This window comes from Carcharhinus amblyrhynchos, chromosome 26 (assembly GCF_965287045.1).
Source record: "Carcharhinus amblyrhynchos chromosome 26, sCarAmb.v2.hapA, whole genome shotgun sequence".
Taxonomy (NCBI): Eukaryota; Metazoa; Chordata; class Chondrichthyes; order Carcharhiniformes; family Carcharhinidae; genus Carcharhinus; species Carcharhinus amblyrhynchos.
The window spans coordinates 14,735,096-14,756,301 of record NC_137349.1 but is presented as its reverse complement, the minus strand read 5'-3'; the positions used below and the strand labels follow the sequence as shown (position 1 = coordinate 14,756,301).

Genomic DNA, 21,206 nt, shown 5'->3' with positions numbered 1-21,206 from the left:
GGTCAACCCACAGCAGAATGGACTGCAACGATTCAAGAAGACAGCTCACCAACACCTTCTCAAGGGCAGCTAGAGATGGGCAATAAATGCTGGCCGTGCAGCGACACTCATGTCCCATGAATGAATTTTTTAAAAAATCCACCTTGTTAATTGCATTCAGGATGTTGTATACTACAATCAAGTTGCTCCTCACTCTTCCATGGTTTTCACTGAAAACAATCTTCGATGTTTCAATGAGATCACCTCTCATTATTCTGAACTCCAAGTGTATATGCCTAGTTTACTCAGGCTGTCATCCCATGGATCAGTTTATTGAAGATGTGTTGTATGTTTCCAATTTAAGTATATCCTTCCTCAGATATGGAGCCAAACTGCAGAAAATTCATTTTAAGTGTGGTCTCAGCAAAGCTCTGTATAATTATAGCAAGATTTCCTTACTCTTCTCTTCCAATCACGAGCACAATATTTCCAATCACCTTGCAATAAAGCACAACATGCCTTTTGTCTTTGCTTGCTGTACCTGCTAACTTTGTGTTCCTTGGGTGCGGATACTCAAGTCTATCTGAACATCAGCATTTAAAAGTTTCACATCTGTTTTTCTGTTCTTAAGTCCAGTACCTTTACAATGCCACACTTTATTCTCCATCTGCCATCTTGTTGCTCGCTCACTTAACCCGTCTATACTTCTTTGCAGCCTCTTTGTGTCCACCATTTAATTTGCATTTCTACCTGATTTTGTATGGTCAACAAACTCAGATGTGTTGCTCTTAGTCATAGAAACAATAGGCCATTCGGCCTTTGAGCCTGCTCCACCATTCATTTTGATCATGGCTGATCACCAAATTCAATATCCTGATACCTCCCTGCACTCCGCCACCCACCCCCGCAATCCCCCACACACTTCACAATCGTTCACATTATACTATATCTGCATGTATATGCGCGCACACACAGTCTGTCCAAATCGTGCTGAAGCATCTCAGCATCCTCCTCACAGCTCACCCTCCCACCCAGCTTTGTATCATCAGCAAATTTGGAGATAATACATATAGTTCCTTCTTCCAAATTATTAATTTACTCTCTTCATCTAAATCATTAATATAGATTAAGGGAGGCAGAATTGTCACTTGGCTAGTAATCCAGAGACCCAGGTTCGAATCCCATCATGGTAGATTGTGGAATTTGAATTCCACAAAACATCAGAAATTAAAAGTCTAATGATGACCATGAAACCATTCTTAATTCTTCGTAAATTTATCAAATGAGATTTTCCTCTTGTAAAATCGCGTTTGCTTTGTCTAAGCATAATATGACTTCCTAATTGCATTGCTAAGACTTTCTTAACAATAGATTCCCGCAATTTTGATAAATACTGCTGAGCTAACTAGCTTGCAATCCCCTGTATTCTGTCCCTCTCTTGAAAAGTGGAGTTACATTTGCTAACTTCCTAACTGCTGGTACCAGGGAAGTTTGATAAATCATACCAGCGCATACACTATTTCTTCAGCTAATTCTTTTAGAACTCTTGGATGTAGGCCAAAATGTCCTGAAAGCTTGTTGACCTTTAATCCCTTTGTTTCTTCATGACTTTTTTCTGCTGATGTTAATGACATTAAGTTCCTCATTCCTATAAGCTCCGGTTACCCTTTATTTCTGATCTATAATTTACTCAGCATATCTGCTATTTCCGCATTCTCTTTGCTAACCTCTGCTTCTTTGGGACCAATGTTTACCTTGGTGACTCTCCCTTTTTATATGTTAGTGAAAACTTCTACTATCCATTTTAAATATTTCTTGCTTGTTTACTCGCATATTCTTTTATTTTCCCTTTTTATCCCTTTTACTCTTGTTGTTTCCTACTTTCCCAGGCCTTGGGCTCAGTATTATTCTTTGTAACATTTTAAGCCTCTTCTTGAAATCTAATATCACCTTTAACAACTGTAATGAGACACAGATGAATGTTTCTTGCTGAGATTTTATTTAAAGAATAAATTTATGTTTGAAATTATGAACTGTTTCTTTAAATGCTTTCCGTTGTTTATTTACTGCAATTCCTTTTACTCTGTTCACCCTATCAACCTTGGCTGGCTTTTCTTTCATACCTATGTGATTAACTTTGTTTAATAATAATCTTGTTTTGGACTGCAGAATGACTCTTGCAATTTAATATGGAATTCAGTTGTATTATGGTTGCATTCCTTATTGAACCAGGGTTGGCCCCTGGCTTGATGGTGTGTAGATTTGAGGGATGCGCCAGGCCATTACTTTACCATTTGTGGTGGAATACAATTCTGCTGCTGTTGCTTGTTCACACTACTACATAGATATTCACCTTCGAGTTGCTGGATACATCCCAATTTTATCCCATTTAGAACAATGGGGCTGCCACACAACATGGTGGAGATAGGACCTCTTCTCCATCCACAAGGATCATGTGCTTCTCACTCCTATCAAACTGTCATGGTTAGATGCAGGGTATATACACAGAATGGATATTGATCGTTTAGTTGGGTTTATAGATGGAATAGATATTGATCAGTTTGTTCAGGCAATATTTCACAGTTTACGTATACCTCAGTATTTTTGTCATTCTGTTAGTGGTTAAGATGTTGTTTGGTTTATTGGAAGCAGAGCTATGCAAGGCTCAGTCTCTGATAGTATGAACACAATACCAGCATTTTGTTCATTTGTTCTCAGTCTGTAATTGTCCAGCATCCCTTGGAGAAAAACTCTCAGCATAGATCGATTTGGATTTCCTAAAATTCGGGAGTCCATGCTCTTGAATTGTTCTAAGATTCAGAGCTTCCTTATAGATGTATCTGCCTCTCATAATTTTGTAGACCTCTATCAGGTCTCCCCTCAGCCTCCATCTTTCTAGTGAAAGTAATCCTGGTTTATTCAACCTCTCCTCATAGCCAATGCCCACGTGACCAGGCAGCAGCCTGGTGAACCTTCTTTGCACTTTGTCCAAAGCTTCCACCTCCTTCTGGTAGTGTGGTGACCAGAACTGCACGCAATACTCCAAATGCAGCCTAACCATGGTTTTATATAGTGTCAACATGATTTCCCAATTCTTGTACTCAGTTCACCAGCTGAATGAAAGAATGCCTTCTTTGTCACTTTGGCTGTTTGTGTGTTGCCACTTTGAGAGAACTGTGGACCTGCACACCTAGATCCCTCTATTTGTTAATGTTCCTAAGGGTTCTGCCATTTATAGTATAATTTGCACCTAAATTTGATCCTCCAAAATGCATTACCTCAAATTTGTCTGGATTAAACTCCATTTGCCATTTCTGTGCCCAAGTTTCCAATCTACGTCTTGTTGTATCCTCTGACAATCCCCGGCACTATTAGCAACTCTACCAAGCTTTGTGTCATTCGCAAACTTAATAATCAGACCATGCACATTTTCCTCCAGATCATTTACATATGCTACAAATAACAGAGGTCCAGCACCGATCCCTGCTGAAAACCACTAGCTACAGATCTCCATTCTGAAAAACACCCATCCACCGCTACTCTCTGTCTTGTATAACCAAGCCAGTTCTGTGTCCATCTAGCCATCCCAACCTGAATTCCATGTGATTTTAGATTTTGTGCCAATCTGCCATTATTGAAGTTAGAGTTGTTAAGGGTGACATGGTAGTTAGCACTGCTGTCTTAGAGTACTAGGGACCCACGTTCGATTCCTGGCTTGGGTCACTGTCTGTGGGGAGTTCCGCACGTTCTCCCCGTGTCCCCGTGTGTTTCCTCCAGGTGCTCCAGTTTCCTACCACAGTCCAAAAGACGTGCTGGTTAGGCACGTTGGCCATGCTAAATTTTCCCTTAGTGTATCCGAATAGGCACTGTAATGTGGTGACTCAGGATTTTTCACAGTAATTTCATTGCAGTGTTAATGTAAGCCAACTTGTGACACTAATAAATAAACTTTTAAAAAAAGGAAAAACAGAGAAGTCACAATCAGAATGGCTTGAGATAAGTGTGCTACTTACTAACCAGGAGGACCTTGGTTTTCCCTTTGGTCTGTGCACTCAGGGCAGCCTTTAGGCCACTGGAGTTAACCTCCAAATCCCACCACTAAGAAGGGGGCGGTGAGAGGGGTGGTGGGGACAATTCAAACTTGTCCCTTTCTGTCCCTGTAGCTGGAAAATGCACAAGAGGACTGTATTAGCTTTGGCTGTGATGCACCCTCACTGGCTAGCCTGGAGGAAGAGTTGTCAGAGGTCAGGTGCAGGATTGGGAAAGAACATAAAGTTAAATAAAGAACCAGAATGGACAAACAAAAAGTTCCTATTTTTTGGCTTAACACAACGGGCGGAATTTCCCCAAAACCAGAAAATCCTGCCCGAGGTCAACAGACTTTTGCATGTTGTCGTTGTGCCGCCCCCCCCCCCCCCCCCCCCCCCCCCCCCGCTGGTGGGCGCGGAATGCAAACATTCCCCCTGGTGATCTGACCCTTTCCAGATACAATGCCCACAGCATTTGATTCTTTTAACAACATTTAGATTTGAAACAAAAGACCACGGTCCAGCTCTTTGTGCCATTGCTGGCTCCTTGCTGCTGTTTGGTTCATCGGACTTCAATGGCCTTCCCCCTGAGCAAGAGTTAAAGATAATCGGGCCAAACCATATCTGGTCGGGTTGCTTCATCCTCAGTTACTGAGAAACAGAAGGTGCTGGTGGATCAGTGCATCTTTCCCTGATTTTTTTTTTGTCTTGTCTAATTCTTGAACCATTTATTGTCTGTGTATCTCTCTCTCTCTCTTACACGTCTCTCAGTGTTACTATTAACGGTTCCTGGGATGGACGAGAATACGTCTGAGACTGATAAATCTCTATCCAAACCACTGTGGGACAACAAAAAGGTATTGTAGGATATTTAATGTCTAATTTTTCTGAGGTGGATTTGGAACGCATGAGAGTGGCCCTGGTCACTCATCTCATGTCACTTGTCCATTAGATATCCTGTTTCTATTTGTGCAGCTTCTTCTTTATTGTGCTTTGTGTTGCAACTCTTCCCTTTTAAGCTCCTTCTTGTTTCTTTCTTACTGTTTTTGGCATGCATTAACCTTTGTAATTTTTTGTTTTTTTTTAAACTGAGGAGTCCCAGTTTTCTCCAGCTCTACTGGAAATGATGCTTGCTGTGCTGGGATGTGCTTCAGAAAAGAATACGTTGATATTTGTATAGCGCATTTTACAGCTTCAGGGCACCTCAAAACACTTCACAGCCACTGATTTAATTTTAGAATTATACTTGATGTTGTGATGAAATGCGGCTGCCAATTTGTTCACAGTAAGAATTCTCATACAGCAATGAGATCAATTATTAAACCTTTCTAATGCTGTTGGTTTAAACTTTGGATAGAACACCCTGTTGCTGTGATTCTTGTTGGAATGGTGCACATGGACATTGGGACAATTTGCAGTGGTCGCAAATCCCATTATGGCCAGAAGCTCTTGCGAGAGGGCCAGAGTGGGAGTTGTGCTTAGGAGTGGGGTCCCCACCCTCTGGCCGTAAGGTCATAGCTTTTGCACCCAGCAAGGGCATAAATCTGATTAGCATGCATGGAAATATTCAAAAATGTCTTCACAGTGTCTATTACCCCCTGCAGCCGTGATGCCAGCTAGCGGGAATAAAAACTGGTATCCAAAAACTGAAACCAGTCATGATGACCACACTAGAGACATGGAGGCCAGTGATTCCCAGGGTGGGTGGGCACTCTGCCAGGTGGTGGGTCCTAAACACATGGGGGGAAGAGATGTTGGAGGCCGTTGGGTGGAGGTGGTCTTTGACGTTAATTTGACATCGAGGTGCCCTTTGTAAAGACTCTGTGGAGCAGCCTTGCTGGCGCCTTTAGGCTCTGCCCCTCACAATGATGACACGAGACACACACCCTGCTTTAAAATGGCAAAATGCCATAAGATCTGGAGAGAAAACCTGCCTATTTCTCTCAGAAACCTGATACTTAGCAATTTTTTGTGAAAATTCCACCCATTAAGTGAGGATAGGGTGGGCTATGCTGTGATGGCCTCTATTTTGAACAGTCTGCTTCCATAATATCTGATCCTCAGTGAAGTTACTCAGTGATGACTCAGTAGTCTCATTGTGCCCTTGGTTTAAGATCAAAGTCTCAACCTTTTTTTGAGAGCTCAAAACCAGGGCTGACGTCTCAGTGCAGGACCGAGGTGTGCTACAGTGATATCCTTCGGATCCAAAGGCACTATTTGAAGGTCAGAGTAGTTCCCCTGATGTTCAGGCCAAAGTTTTAACCAACAGTATTGGTGTTGGTTATGAACAAGTTCCACCTACCTATCTTTATATAACCCTATCAGGATCATCTTTATTCATTTCTCCCTTTAGGCACTTATCCAACTTTCTCTGAAATCCATCAATGCTAATTTCTTCAGCTATACTTTGTGGTAACACACTCCATATTCTCATCACTCTAAAGAAATTTTTCCTGAATTCTTTGTTGGGTTTCTTAGCAACGGTCTTATTTCTGGCTGCTAGGTCTGGTCCCACCTGCAAGTAGAAGCATCTCTTTGTCCATCCTAGCAATTCCTTTCACAATATTTCATCATACAGAATCACAAAATTGTAATGGTGCAGAAGGCGGCCATTTGACCCATCATGTCTCCACCGCTTCTCCATTTGCGCAACATGACTTAGTGCCATTCCCTATCTTTCCCAGTACCCCTGTATATCATCTGCCTGAGAAGGACAAAGGCAGCAGGTGCATGGGGCACATCACTTGTAAGTCCTCCTCCAAGTCATGTGCTATCTTGACTGGGAAAAATATGGCCTTTCATCATCCCTCCCTGACAGCTGTGGGTATATTCACATCTCAGAGGCTGCAGCAGCTCAGCATTGCCATCTCAATGACAGACATGCTTTGGCAGCAAATCCTCACCATTAAGAAAATACCTCTATTAGGTCACCCCTTGATCTCTTTTCATGAGAAGCCTGCCCAATATTTTCAGGTAGCTCTATCTTCTCAGTTTAGTATTCTAGTAGATGTTTTTTGCACCTTCTCTCATGCCTCCATAAAAATACTATGGAAATCATAACTTCAGTGTTGCAATTAAGTCTAACCAAAGTTTACCGCAAATTTAACATAACTTCCTGCATTTCAGTTCTGTTCTACAAATGAGTTGCTTTTTTATGATCTTAATGATCTGTGATTCATATGTCTGTATCCCTCCAGATTCATTTGTTCCTCTACCACATTTATTCTGATTTTCTGAGTAATATGTGGCCTCCTTATCCTTCCCAACAAAATGTATTGCCTACATTGAAATGAACTTGTCATTTACATGCTTATTCTGCAAGTTTATTAATGTTTTGCTGTATTCATTAACAGTCCTCTTCTGTATTAACTAAATCAATTCTTTGTTCAGTTTCCAAATCTGAATGATTTCCATCAATGACGAATGACAGTGATCCTTCTGGAACACCATTCTGCAGTTTTTGTCAGTCAGAGTAGCAACCCTTATTCTCGGTTTTATAGTCTTCTTTCAGTCCATTCAGCTACTTATTCCCTGAATCCACATGTTCTGACTTTAGTTGTAAGCCCACTGTGTGATATCAACGGCTCTTTGAAAATCCAAATATGTTACATATACTGTATTACCCATGTCTACCCTTCATGATACATGATGTTTGTGATCACGTGGCTCCTTAGCAAAGGCCAAACTTTAACAACTTTGACTTTGTTTTCCTGTCCCTTCCTATCTCTTGCTGAGATATAATTCCATAGGATTGGATTTCCTGTGGTAGTTTGCCCAAAAGACTAAACTATTGTGTTATCCTCAATGGGCAGTACTGACAGGCTGTTTAACTGTGGGGAGCGTCATTAACATTTGTCCCTCAACTTCCTGACACAAACACTTTCCATGAGAAGAATGTAAGAAATAGGAGGATCAGGAGTAAGCTATCCAGCCTGTCAAGCCTTCTGTATAATTTAGCAAGATCATTGCTGATCTGATTGTGGCCTTAACACATTTTCCTGCCACCCCCCAGTATTCCTTGACCCCATTGTCAATCAGAAATTTAACTTAATCGTCAGTGTGCTCAATGATCCAGCCTCCACTGCTGACTGGGAAAGAGAATTCCAAAGACTGATGACCCCCTGAGAGGGGCAATTCTCCTCATCCTTGTCTTAGTTAAAACCCTCATTTTGAAACTGTCTCCATAAGTTCTGGATTTCCCCATGAGTGAAGAAACATCCTCTCAGCATCTATCCTGTTAAACCCTCTCAGAAACTTCTTTGTTTCAGTAAGATCACCTCTCATTTTTCTAAACTCCAATGAATAAAGGTCCATTCTGCTTAATCTTTCCTCAGAAAACAAATCTCTCATTCCAGGAATCAGCTTGGTGAGCCTTCTCTGAATTGCTTCCAATTCAAGTTTGTCCCTCCTGAAGGTGACAAATCTGTACACAGTACTCTTGGTGTGGGTTACAATTTGCCTTGTATAGTTGCATCAAAACTTTCTTATTTCTATACTTCATTAGTTTACCCATTACTTTTTCTCTAGTGATTGTTTTAAGTTCTTCATTCTCTTTTGTCTCTTGATTTTCTCCTATTCTTGGGATGCTTTATGTTTTCTGTTACGAAGGTGGAGACAAAATACTTGTTGAAAGCCTCTGCCTATTCCTCATTTCCCAATATTAATTTCCTAATCTCACCCTGTAAGGGACCAGTGCTCACTTTAGTGCATCGTTTCCTTTTTATATACCTGTGGAAGCTTTTACTGTCTTTGTTTCTTGCTGTTTTTCTCCCGTACTGCAGAGTCAGTTGAAGCCCCACAGTTGCTGCTCCTCACATAGAACAGCTGATTAGCACAAGGACAGGTTCTGTCCTAGAACAAAGAAAATTACAGCACAGGAACAGGCCCTTCAGCCCTCCAAACCTGCACCAACCATGCTGCCCAACTGAACTAATACCCCCTATGCTTCCGGGGACCATATCCCTCTATTTCCATCCTATTCCTGTATTTGTCAAGAAGCCCCTGAAAACTCAATATTGTGTCTGCTTCCACCATCTCCCCCAGCAATGAATTTTAGGCCCCCACTACTCTCTGTAAAAAAAAAACTTGCCTCATACGTCCTAGGACAAAGCTTCTATCCACTCTGTCCATGCCCCTCATAATCTTGTAGACTTCAATCAGTCCTGGTTCATCTGTTTCTTTCGTTCTCATTCTGGACACTGCCTGTTGCCATTGAGGCAGTCAAGGCCATCGAGTTTGACTGCAGTTTAAAGGATGTTTTTGATCAAGTGGAAGTCGAGTCTGGTCTACTCCAGAAAGATTAAAACAACTGATTCACCACTACAGCTTCATTACGCCAGTCCTAATAGCTCAAAAGGATAGAAATAATCACAAGATAGAACAAAAGAAACAGGTTGAAATACTAAAATAATATTTTGAGATATATTTGTTAAAGAGAGGAACGATTTCCCTGTCCAGTTTCCTACACTAAGAAAAATCCATAGACAGGACTTCATTTGCTAACTTTTTTTTTCCCATTCAATGGGTGTTAAATGTTCGGAGCATTTTTGCAAGATATTGGAGGACAAAACATTAGACACAGACTAAAGACAGGGAATTTAAAATTGGAGAATTAAGGCTTGATGGGTTTGGTGGTTTTGCTGATTATGGATTTTTCCATAAGAATTCACGTTTTAATATGCTTCTCATTTCAACTGTTTCTCTTCACAGTCTGCACCATCACGGCCTAAATCATGTGAAGTCCCAGGAATCAAGTGAGTAGATTTTCTGGAGTTTGTTGACCGTGTGGGTGTGCGATGTGAGAAGAGCTCTGAAATTGTCAGTTGGTTGCAAGTAAAAACTTCAATTTTTCTTTTTCTTAACAGTATTTTCCCATCTACAGACCAGGAAAGTAACACATCACTGATGCCTGTTGCCCATAATACTGGAGGATCCCTGCCAGATCTTACAAATATCCACTTCCCACCGCCCCTCCCCACCCCACTAGATCCAGAGGAGACAACATTCCCGACCTTGAGCAGCGCAAACAGCACTGGAAACCTGGCAGCAAATATGAACCATCTGGGCCTCAATACCACCAGCCAGGGTACGCATTGGGGCTTTAGTATTGAAAGCTTGGGTGCATGAGGGGGCAATGGCACCAGCAGCCAAGGTACATGAGGGGCCATTTGCACCAATAGCCAGCACGCATGAGGAAACAGTGTAGGTATGTTTGAGAGCATCAGCACATAGAACTAGGGATCTTGGGATGGATGTGGTACAATCAGGGTATGTGCAGAATCCTGTCTCAGGAGAATAATTTGTGTGTCTCATATTCTGGCAGACAGCCAAAGAAGGTTTTGGAGAGATATGAGTGTGTGGAATACAGACTTCAGTTTTGAGAGGAACCCATAACACTTGTATTGCAGTAATTATTTGAAAATGCAAAGACTTCTGGTACCTGATTTGCACACCCTCACCGTGGAACTGCAGAGGTGCTGTCAATAATTGGGTAGCTTGCTTCTATCTGAGCAGTGGGTGGAAACATGAATAGAACCTCCCAGAAAAACAATATTAATCACTCCCATCAATTTTCCAGTCAGCAATCTCTTGCATTGTCTGCAGGCCTGACATCATCACAGGGGTCACTAACAGGATCTCTCCAGAGTCGGCAACCAACCGTGACACCCCTCACCATACCAGTCAGCACGGATTCACGGAGACAACTTCAACTATCACCAGCTCTCTCCCCACTCTCTCCAATCACACAGGTATGGTCTGCATGGAATAAGATACCACAAATGTAACATGCTTTTGCAGTGTAATACATTAACAGGACAATTAGATTAAACTCATCAGAAACTTAATTGACTTAATCTCATGAGGTCAGTCTCTATCGGGTCATTATTTGTTCACACAAACGCTTGCAGTGCTGCTGATCTGCTATCTTGTAGATAAGTTCCTTCAGCTGCCAAAAGCATCTTGCTTCTGGGTGACCTGGTTCTAGACTGAACTCAAAATGCTCCTGTTTTTCAGTATGGACATCTGATTGCCAAAAACTGCTTTTTTTTTTCAATCTGTAATTAAAACCTTAATTACAGTGCAGACAACGTTTAAAGTGAAGCTAAAAGCCACAGCCTGGCAGGCACCTATGTTAAAGGTGAAGCTGAACTGAAGTTTTAAACCTTTGTTAGCACACATACACAGAGAGACAATTTAAGCTTGTACCATATTTTAAGCAGGCCTTGCACAGACCCGATGGGCTGAATGGCCTCCTACCATGCTGTACCTGTTCTCTGATCCTATAAAAAGAAACTGTTAGCTAAAGTGGAAGCTTGAGGAATTGAAAGTGAATTGACTGAGCTGGGCCATTAGGCTCACTAGAAAATGTATGGTTTCCTCCTTTAAAACACTGGGATAGACATGCAGCCATTTGGATATCCGCTTCATCAGTCATCAAAATGCTGCAAAAAAAAATCACAAAGGCTAATTGGAATGCTTGATATCTAGAGGGCAAGAATGAAATGGGTGGAAATTATACTTCGATGCCCTGGTTACTCTGCAATTAGAGTATTATATGCAGACCTACACACCAAATCTTAGGGAGAATATGTTGCCTTCGGAGCAGAGATTTATCAGATTGAAATCTAAACTGCAGATCAGATTAGCCACAGTCTTATGGAATGGTGGAGCGGGCTGCTCCTGCTCCTTATTCATAACCTCGTAAGGGTTACATTACAATAGAGTACACGAACTAGAGGTTTATTTTCCAGTGTGTGGAATGTTAAGCAGTGATTTGCTTAAGATGTTTTTAAGATGTGAAGGGGAGGAGCTGGAGCAGGTAAAGAGAAACTGTTTCTGCTGCTCTAGCTTGGGAGTAAGGGCCGTAATCTAAACATTAAATCCAGGCCATTCTGGAGTGAAATGAGGAAACATGTCTGCACACTAGGTGATAGAAACTTGACGCACTGTTTCACAAATGGCAATTGATGATTGATCTAAAGACTAATTCATTTTAAATCTGCGATTGATAGATCTTTGTTATCTGAAGGTATTAAGGAGTATGAGGCAAAGATAGGTATATGGAGTTAGGTCAAAGCTCAGCCATGATATATTTGAATGGTGCAGCAGGCTCAAAGGGCTAAGCGATATCATCTTATTCTCCCTGTCGCCAAACTCTCCCCTTTACCAAACTCCTCCTGTCACCAAGCTCTGCTGCAGCTCAGAGCAGCACTCCACCACCATAGATTTCTATACAATTGTCCTGTTGCATCCAAATGATAGTCATAGAGGTTTACAGCATGGAAACAGGCCCTTTGGCCCACCTTGTCCATGCCATTTTTTTAAAATCCCTAAGCTAATCCCAATTGCCTGTATTTGGCCCATATCCGTCTATACCCATCTTACCCATGTAACTGTCTAAATGCAAAGACAAAATTATACCCCCCTCTTCTACTGTCTCTAGCAGCTTGTTCCAGATACTCACCACTCTGTGTGAAAAAACTGCCCCTCTGGACCCTTTTGTATCTCTCCCCTCTCACCTTAAACCTATGCCCTCTAGTTTTAGACTCCCCTACCTTTGGGAAAAGATATTGACTATAGCTGATCTGTGCCCCTCATTATTTTATAGACCTCTATAAGATCACCCCTCAGCCTTCTAGGCTGCAGAGAAAAAAATCCCAGCCTAGCCAGCCTGTCCGTACAACTCAAACCATCAAGTCCCAGTAGCATTCTAGTAAATCTTCCTGCATTCTTTCTAGTTTAATAATATGCTTTCTATAATAGGGTGACAGAACTGTACACAATATTCCAAGTGTGGCCTTACCAATGTCTTGTACAACTTCAACAAGACGTTCCAACATCTGTATTCAATGTTCTGACCAATGAACCCAAACATGCCGACTGCCTTCTTCACCATTCTGTCTGCCTGTGACTCCACTCTCAAGGAGCTTTGAACTTCTACCCCTAGATTTCTTTGTTCTGTACCTCTCCCCAACGCTTTACCATTAACTGAGTAAGTCCTGCCCTGGTTCAATCTACCAAAATGCATCGCCTTGCATTTATCTAAATTAAACTCCATCTGCCATTCGTCAGCCTACTGGCCCAATTGATCAAGATCCTGTTGCAATTGCAGATAACTTTCTTCACTGTCCACTACGCCACCCATCTTATTGTCATCTGCAAACTTACTAACCATGCTTCCTATATTCTCATCCAAATCATTAATATAAATGACAAATAACAGTGGACCCAGCACTGATCCCTGAGGCACACCGCTGGTCATAGGCCTCCGGTTTGAAAAACAACCCACTACAACCAACCCCTGGTCAAAAAGCCAATTTTATATCCCTTTTGGTACCTCACACTGGATCCCATGAGATTTAACCTTATGCAGCAACCTACTTTATAGTACTTGGTCAAAGGCCTTGCTAAAGTCCATGTAGACAACATCAACTGCAGTACCCTCATCTACCTTCTTGGTTACCCCTTTAAAAAACTCCATCAAATTTGTGAGACATGATTTTCCACTCACAAAGCCATGCTGACTGTTCCTAATCAGTCCTTGCATCTTTAAATGCCTGTAGATCTTGTCTCTCAAAATACCTTCTAACAATTTACCCACCACAGATGTGAGTTCCCAGGCCTTTCCCTGCAGCCCTTTTTAAACAAAGGCACAACATTCGCCATTCTCCAATCTTCAGGCACCTTACTCATGATTATCAGTGATTCAAATATTTTGGCTAGGGGACCTGCAATTTTGTCCCTTGTCTCCTACAATGTCCTGGGATACACTTCATCGGGTCCCACTGATTTATCTACCTTGATGCACTTTAAGACTTCCAGCACCTCTTTCTCTGTAATGTGCGCACTCCTCAAGACATCACTATTTATTTCCCCAAGTTCTCTAACATCCATGCTTTTCTCAACAGTGAATACGGATGAGAAATGTTCATTTAGGATCCCATCCCATTCCATTAACTGCCATGTTTTATCACTAGGAATTAGCCAAACTAAGATGAAAGCCTTTATAAAATGAAATAGTTTGGAAATTATACCGTCTTATTGGGCACCCGCTCACAGCAAGGTAAATGTTGACCAAGTGTTCCAAAATGATGATACGAAAATTGGGGGAATAGCGGGATAGCAAGGAGGATTATTAGAGAATATAGTAGGGTATAAATTGGCTGGAGACTTGGGCCAAAAGATGACAGAATTTAACCTGGACAAATGTGAGGGGATACAATTTGGAAGGTGTACTGCAGAAGCAAGTATACTGTAAATGGTAGAGCCCTTAGAAATATTAACATACAGAGGGATGTAGGCATGCAGATCCACAGTTTCCTGAAGATGGCAACTTGGGTGAACAAGGTGATCAAGAAGGCGTATGGTATGCTGTCCTTCATCAGTCGGGGAGTTGAGTATCGGAATTGGAAAATCATGTTGCAGCTCTATAAGACTTTGGTTAGGCTGCAGTTGGAGTATTGTGTACAATTCTGTTCGCCACACTACCGGAAGGACGTTGCTGCATTGGAAAGGGTGCAGAAGAGATTTACCAGGATGTTGCCTGGTTTGGAGGATATGGACAACGAAGAAAGGTTGAACAAACTTGGATTGTTTTCATTGGAACATCAGGGGATGTGGGGGAACTGATAAAGGTTTACAAGATTATCACAGGCTTGGATAGAGTGAACAGTCAGAGTCTTTTTCCCAGTCTCGAACGGTCAGTTACTCGGGGCATGCGTTGAGAGTGAGAGGGGGAAAGTTTAAAAGAGATGCAAGGGGCAGGTTTTTCACACAGAGGGTGGTGAATGCCTGGAACGCATTGCTGGAGGAGGTGGTGGAAGCAGGTTCTATAACGGGGTCTCCAAACTACGGCCCACGGGCTGCATCCAGATTGGAGTTTGGAGACCGCTGTTCTATAATAACGTTCAAGAGACATCTGGATAGATACATGAATAGGTAGGGCATAGAGGGACATGGACCACGTAGAGGCAAGAAAATTAGATTAGAGAGACATCTGTGTTGGCACAGTCTTCATGGAATCAAAGAATTCCTACAGTGCAGAAAGAGGCCATTTGGCCTGTCGAGTCTGCACTGACAACAATCCCATCCCAGCCCCATCCTGTAACCCCATTAATCTTTCTAACCTCCTTGGGCTGAAGGGCCTGTTCCTGTGCTGTATTGTTCTTTGTTTCAGTTTCCTTTGGAATCTATTATTGAATCTACGCCCACCACCATTTTAGGCAGCACATTTCTGATCATAGCATCTTGCTGCATAAAAATAATTTTCCTTATTTACTCCTGTGTTTCTTTTACTGCTTACTTAAATTTGTCTCCTCTGGTTCCTGACCCTTTCTTCCATTGGAAATAGTTTCTATTCTCTCAAATCCCTCTTTTGTCTTCTCTAAGAAGAACCAGCTGAGGTTATCGAGCCTTTTCAAATCTCTGCAGTTGGTTATCCTTGGTACCAATTAAGTAAATCTCTTCTGCTCCTTCTTCAATACCGTGACATTCTTCCTGAAGTATGGTGCCCAGAACTGAATAAAGTATTTTAGCTCACTTGACATTTGCATGTGTACCTCCAAGCAGAAGGCTCTCTATAGATTGGATCTTGGGAGCAGCCATCCTGTCTGGTTTTCTTCATGTAGCCAGAGGCCTCAAAAACCAGCAGCCAATTTCCCAATCACTACCCACTAAGATCAACTAATTCAGCACAGAGCAGGGATGAAACTTATAAACTTTCAGGTGTTTGCCTGAGACCCATACCAGCCAGCGCTTTCACCCTCTGCACTACGCTGTAAAAGCACATGTCTTAGTTTGTGTGGTGTGACAGTCTGTGCAAAGTGTGGCTGCTGAATGGGGTGTTATTTTTATTGTAGGCTGTTGCTATGGACGCGTTGGCATTGGAGCAGCATCTTCCTGCATATCCATTTTTCACGCAGCAGACAACGCAGCCACAGTCCCAGAGCTCAAGCAGCCTGGCTCAGAGCTCACAGTCACAGCAAAGCAGTGGCCAGCAACAGGCAGCCACAATGCCGCAATCCCCGCCAATGAACCAAACACAGGCACCTATCGGAATGGATATCAGCACGGTAAGTGGGTAAGGTCTATGGCAGAGTTGGTAGGATAACTATTTCAAAATCGTCAACCAACTTCTTTCTTGTATTTATATAGATAAATATATATGCGTATCTAGAAAAGTGCATCAACAAGAGCAGGAGATATAAAAAGTTCAGTCAATAGTTGCATTTAATTTTTCATACATTTTGCAGGTCATTACTCATTGGATGCCTCATGAACTGAATAAAAACCCATAGTCCTGCTTCATCGCAGCTGGAATAATTCACTGACGCATCATTCCAGGATTTCATACTGGAGATGTGAGAGTAGATGAAAGTTCTGTAGTTTGAGTGATCAGGCAGAATAATTCATGTAAAGACTATCCCTTGGGAAACGGAAGGAGCCATTTAGAATTGATCAACTGTGGCTTCATTTTGGGAGTGCCTTTAAAGCACTGTGAGCCAATTGGCTCTCACTTGATGGGTCTGGAGTGCAAGAGGAAGCCTCATTAAGGCTGTCACCGCAGGAAGTAAGTTCTGCTGCAGGTTATATTGTCAAGTTTTCTTCCTGTGGCCCCATGTGCTTGGGCAGTTTGGGACTGTAACGGATGCAGTTCTAGCCACTAGTAATTTTGGAAAGTTAATTTTGCTGCAACTCTCCATTGTGTTTGGGGGGTCTGTACTGATTTCCTTTTGATTTGAAACTCACTTGTGAGACTTAATGATAAGTATGTCTCATTACTGCTTCACTCATCTATTTGCTTTTGGTTAAGGTGACAGCAGAACGAAAACAAGAAAATTTTCATTTTCTTAGATCTGTTACTTAGAACATGAACTTTACAAATTTTCATTCTCTTACTAACTTTAGAAGAACTACCTGTGATTTCAGTGCAGGAGTTTTATATGAAGGAAATTCTCATCATTTTGAAGCTTTTAGTTTGGAATATTTTCCTTTTTATAGGACGTGGGCTTTGCTGGTTGTAGACCAGCAATAATTATACATCTCTAATTGTCCTAGAGAAGGTGGTGATGAGTCACCGTCACCTTGAACTATGCAAAGCATACGGCGTAGGCATACCCACAGTGCTGTTAAGGGTGGAGTTCCAAGATATTGACCCAGTGACAATGATGGAACAGCGATTATATTTCCAAGTAAAGATGGGGTGTGGCTTGGAGGAGACCTGGCAGGTGTGGTGTTCCCATGTATCTTCTGCCCTTGTCCTTCTAAGTGGAAGAAGTAATAGGTTTGGTAGGTGCTTTCGAAAGAGTCTTGGTGAGTTGCTGCAGTGCATCTTGTAGAAGGTACACACTGCTGCCAGTGTTTGTTGGTGGTGGAGGGCGTGCATGTTGAAGGTAGATGGGGTGCCAATCAAATGGGCTGTTTTGTCCTGGATGGTTTTGAGCTTTTTGTTGTTGGAGCCACAGCATTCATCCAGTCAAATGGAAACTGTCATAGAGTCCCCCTTTAGCCCATTGTGCCTGCAACAGCCATCAAGCACCTTTCTATTCTCATCCTGTTTTCCAGCAGTTGCTCCATAGCCATGTATATTATGGTGTTACAAATGCTCACCTAAATGCTTCTTAAATGTTGTGAGGGTTCCTGCCTTTACCACCCTTTCAGGCAGTGAGTTCCAGATTCCCTCTAGGTGGAAAGATTTACATAGAACATTTGTCCAAAAATCTCTTCTAAGTCTCCTCCTCTTTACCCTAAATCCAGGCCCCCTGGTACTGACCCCTCTACTAAGGGGAAAAGTTTCTTTCTATCCAGCCTATCTGTGTCCCACGTAATTTTCCACTCTTTAATCAGGTTTCCCCCCCCCCCCCCCCCCCCCTCGGCTTTCTCAACCCGAAGGTACACAAAAAATAGAAACAGGAGTAGGCCACGAAGCCTTTCGAGCTTGCACCGCCATTCAATACAGTCATGGCAGCTCTCACAAGGGCACCCAGACTCAACGTTGGCTCTGTTCTCTCTCCACAGATGTTTTCATACCTGCTGAGATTTTCCAGTGTTTTCTCTTTTTGTTATGGCTGATCTCTGCTGACCTCAATTCCTTTTCTGTGCCATTTCCCCATTGCTCTCTACTCCACAGTCTCTGAAATATTTATTCACCTCCACTTTAAATACTTCTAATGAACCAGACTTCACTAACTTTTGGGGCAAAGAATTCCAGTGATTCACCACCTTTTCAAGAAGAAATTTCTACGTATCTCAATTTTAAATGTTAGAAATGTAGAGCTTCACAGCATGGAAACAGGTCCTTCAGCCCAACTTGTCCATGCCACTCAGTTTATACCACCAAGCTAATCCCAATTGCCCGCATTTGGCCCATATCCCTCTATCGTACCCATGTAACTGAGTAAATGCTTTTTAAAAGACAACATTGAACCCGCCTCTACTACTGCCTGTGGCTGCTCGTTCCAGATACTCACCACCCTCTGAGTGAGAAAATTGTCCCTTTGGGCCTTTCTGTATCTTTCCTCTCTCTACTTAAATCTATGCCCTCTAGTTTTAGACACCCCAACCTTTGGGAAAAGATGTTGACTATATAGCTGATCTATGTCTGTCATTATTTTATAGACCTCTATAAGATCACCCTAAGCCTCCTACACTCCAGAGTTCATCTGCCTTGCCTGTCAGTGGTGACAGAATTGCACACAGTATTCCAAGTGTGGCCTTACCAATGTCTTGTACAACTTCAACAAGACGTCTCAATTCATGTATTCACTATTCTGACTGATGAAACCAAGCATGCTGAATGCCTTCATCACTCTGTCCACCTGTGGCTCTGCTTTCAAGGAGCTATGAGCCTGTACCCTTAGACCTCCTTGTTCTATAACTCTCCCCAAAGCCCTACCGTTAACTGAGTAAATCCTGCCCTGGTTTAATCTACCAAAGTGCATCACTTTGCATTTATCTAAATTAACTCCCTTATGTTGTTTCTTCTTTAAAAGTGCATCATCTCGCATTTATCAGAGTTAAGTACCATCTATATTTTGCTATAAAATCATCTTATTCGCTATTAACCACCCTACCAATCTTGATGTTTTCTGCAAGCTTGCTTGGTATTCCCCCTACATTTTCATCTATGTAATTTATGTATATAACAATAAGGATCCCAGTCCTGATCCTTCTGGCCTCCAGTCACTTGAACAGTCTTCTACCACTACCCTTTGTGTCCTATTAATAAACCAGTTTCTGATCCATCTTGCCAACTTACCCTCAATTCTGAGTGCTTTAACGTTCTCAATCAGTCTCCCATGTGGGACCTTGTCAAAAGTTTTGTTAAAATGTGTACAACCTAAATCAACTGAACTTCCCTCATTCAAACACTTGATCACATTTTCAAAAAATTCAAACAATTCCCTCTGTTCCTGTAACCCCTTTAGAATCGTATCCATAAGTTTTTATTTTGTACTCATCCTTCCCACGAAAGTAAAACACTTTGTTTGGCTCTGCATTAAATTTCATTTGCTACATTTCCACCCATTCCACCAGGCTGTATGTGTTTACCTGAAGTCTGTCCTTATCCTCTTCATAGTTAACAATACTTCCAAGTTTTTGTCATCTGCAAATTTTTAAATTGGTCTGTTGATATCCAAGTCTAGCTCATTAATGGAGAAATAAAATACTGCAGATGCTGTAAATCTGGAATAAAAACACTGCTGGAAAATCTCAGCCAGTCTGGCAGCATCTGTGGAAAGAGAAATAGTTAACATTTCAAAGTCCAAATTGACTTTCTTGGAAGAAGGATAACTTTTCCAAAGAGTCATGTTGGACTCGGGACGTTGAGTATTTCTCTTTCCACAGATGTTGCCAGACCTGCCGAACTTTTCCAACACTTTGTTTTTATTTCAGTTATGTAGGTTGTATGTCAAGTTAATGGGATAGAAAAGAGAGAAACTATCACCTTTGGCATGGAATTCAGAGTAAGAGGCCATAACCTTAAGATTGCAGCTCAACTGTTTAGGGATGATGTCGGGAAACACTTTGTCACAAAGCTGTTGAGACTAAGGATCTTTTGCAAAAATGAAGGGTTTTGAGGGTTGTGGAACCAGAGTGAGGAGATTTAATGATGCAACTAGCTTGAGTGGCCTCTTTGTTCTTAATTAGAGCTTGGTTAATATGCCAGTTGTCAAAAACTTTTAGAATCTGTAATAAAGGGTCAAATCAGTGAACATTTAAAGATGCATGGAATATGCTAGAGCAGCCAACATTCATTTGTTAAAGGCAATATGATGTTTGACATACAAAGGTTTAATTTGTAGAGGTGATTGTTGAGGGATGGTTAAAGGGAATAAAGTATGTGTAGTCTATGTGGATCTACTGTGGCCCTCCTAGAGGCTTGTTTCCAAAATTCAGTCATGTTGTATATCGAAATGGAGCAACCTATAGCTAGGAACTGCTTGCCCAGCCAAAATGCTTAGGTTAATGTGTGTAGTTCCGCTAGGAAAGGATTGGAAGAGGAGGGTAATGGCCTGAGAATATTGGAGTGAGGGGGAATGTCGAGTCATGACTGGGGATTGGGGGATTAGTGTGGTAAGCAGTGAATGGGGAAACAGGACAGAGTTGGATCTTGACCTGTGGGGGCAGAGCAAGTATGGATGATTTTTGACAAAGGGAACACAACTTCACAATTACTGAAATCATAAGAGCAGTGGGCTCTGTGACGCTTTCAGGGCTGAGTGAAAGGTGTAGGCCAGTTTGTGAAGTGGAAGGAAGGAGCACACAGGAGGAAAAATTAAAGTTAACTCCTAAATCCAGATGTTAGGTGCAATTGCATCATTTCCCAAGAGACAGATAGTTCCAGAAAATACAAGCAAGAGCATTTTGGGTTTATAATAAGGCGCATGGAACACAATAGAAAATGAATTGTCTTCTGAAAACTCCCCACCTCTCTCTCCTCCTTCAAATGCTTCTTAAACCCCAATTCTTTGTCCAAGCCTTTGGCCATTTGTTCTAAAATCTGCTCCTTGCTTGGTGTCAAATTTTGTTAATTACTCCTCTGAAAAATCTTGGCTGTGTAAATGCAAGTTGTTGTTGTCAAGTAATCATGATAAATTTGAATAATGGTTAGGCCACAATAAGAGATGAAAGCAGACAGTGCAGATTCACCAGGACATTGCCAAGAATGAAAACTAGTTCTGAAGGGAGACATAAGAT

General features: G+C 41.9%; 1 protein-coding gene across 2 annotated transcripts in view; it reads left to right on the top strand.

Moving 5' to 3' along the window:
• Positions 1-21,206, top strand: part of LOC145358817 (CREB-regulated transcription coactivator 1-like) — an 85,045-nt gene that overhangs the window by 29,639 nt on the left and 34,200 nt on the right. For both annotated transcript variants that reach the window (XM_080213127.1, XM_080213126.1), the window contains exons 6-10: positions 4,779-4,864; positions 9,717-9,760; positions 9,872-10,092; positions 10,611-10,756; positions 15,866-16,078. In XM_080213127.1, the coding sequence (XP_080069253.1) occupies positions 4,779-4,864; positions 9,717-9,760; positions 9,872-10,092; positions 10,611-10,756; positions 15,866-16,078 (710 nt within the window). The remainder of the gene's footprint in view (positions 1-4,778; positions 4,865-9,716; positions 9,761-9,871; positions 10,093-10,610; positions 10,757-15,865; positions 16,079-21,206) is intronic.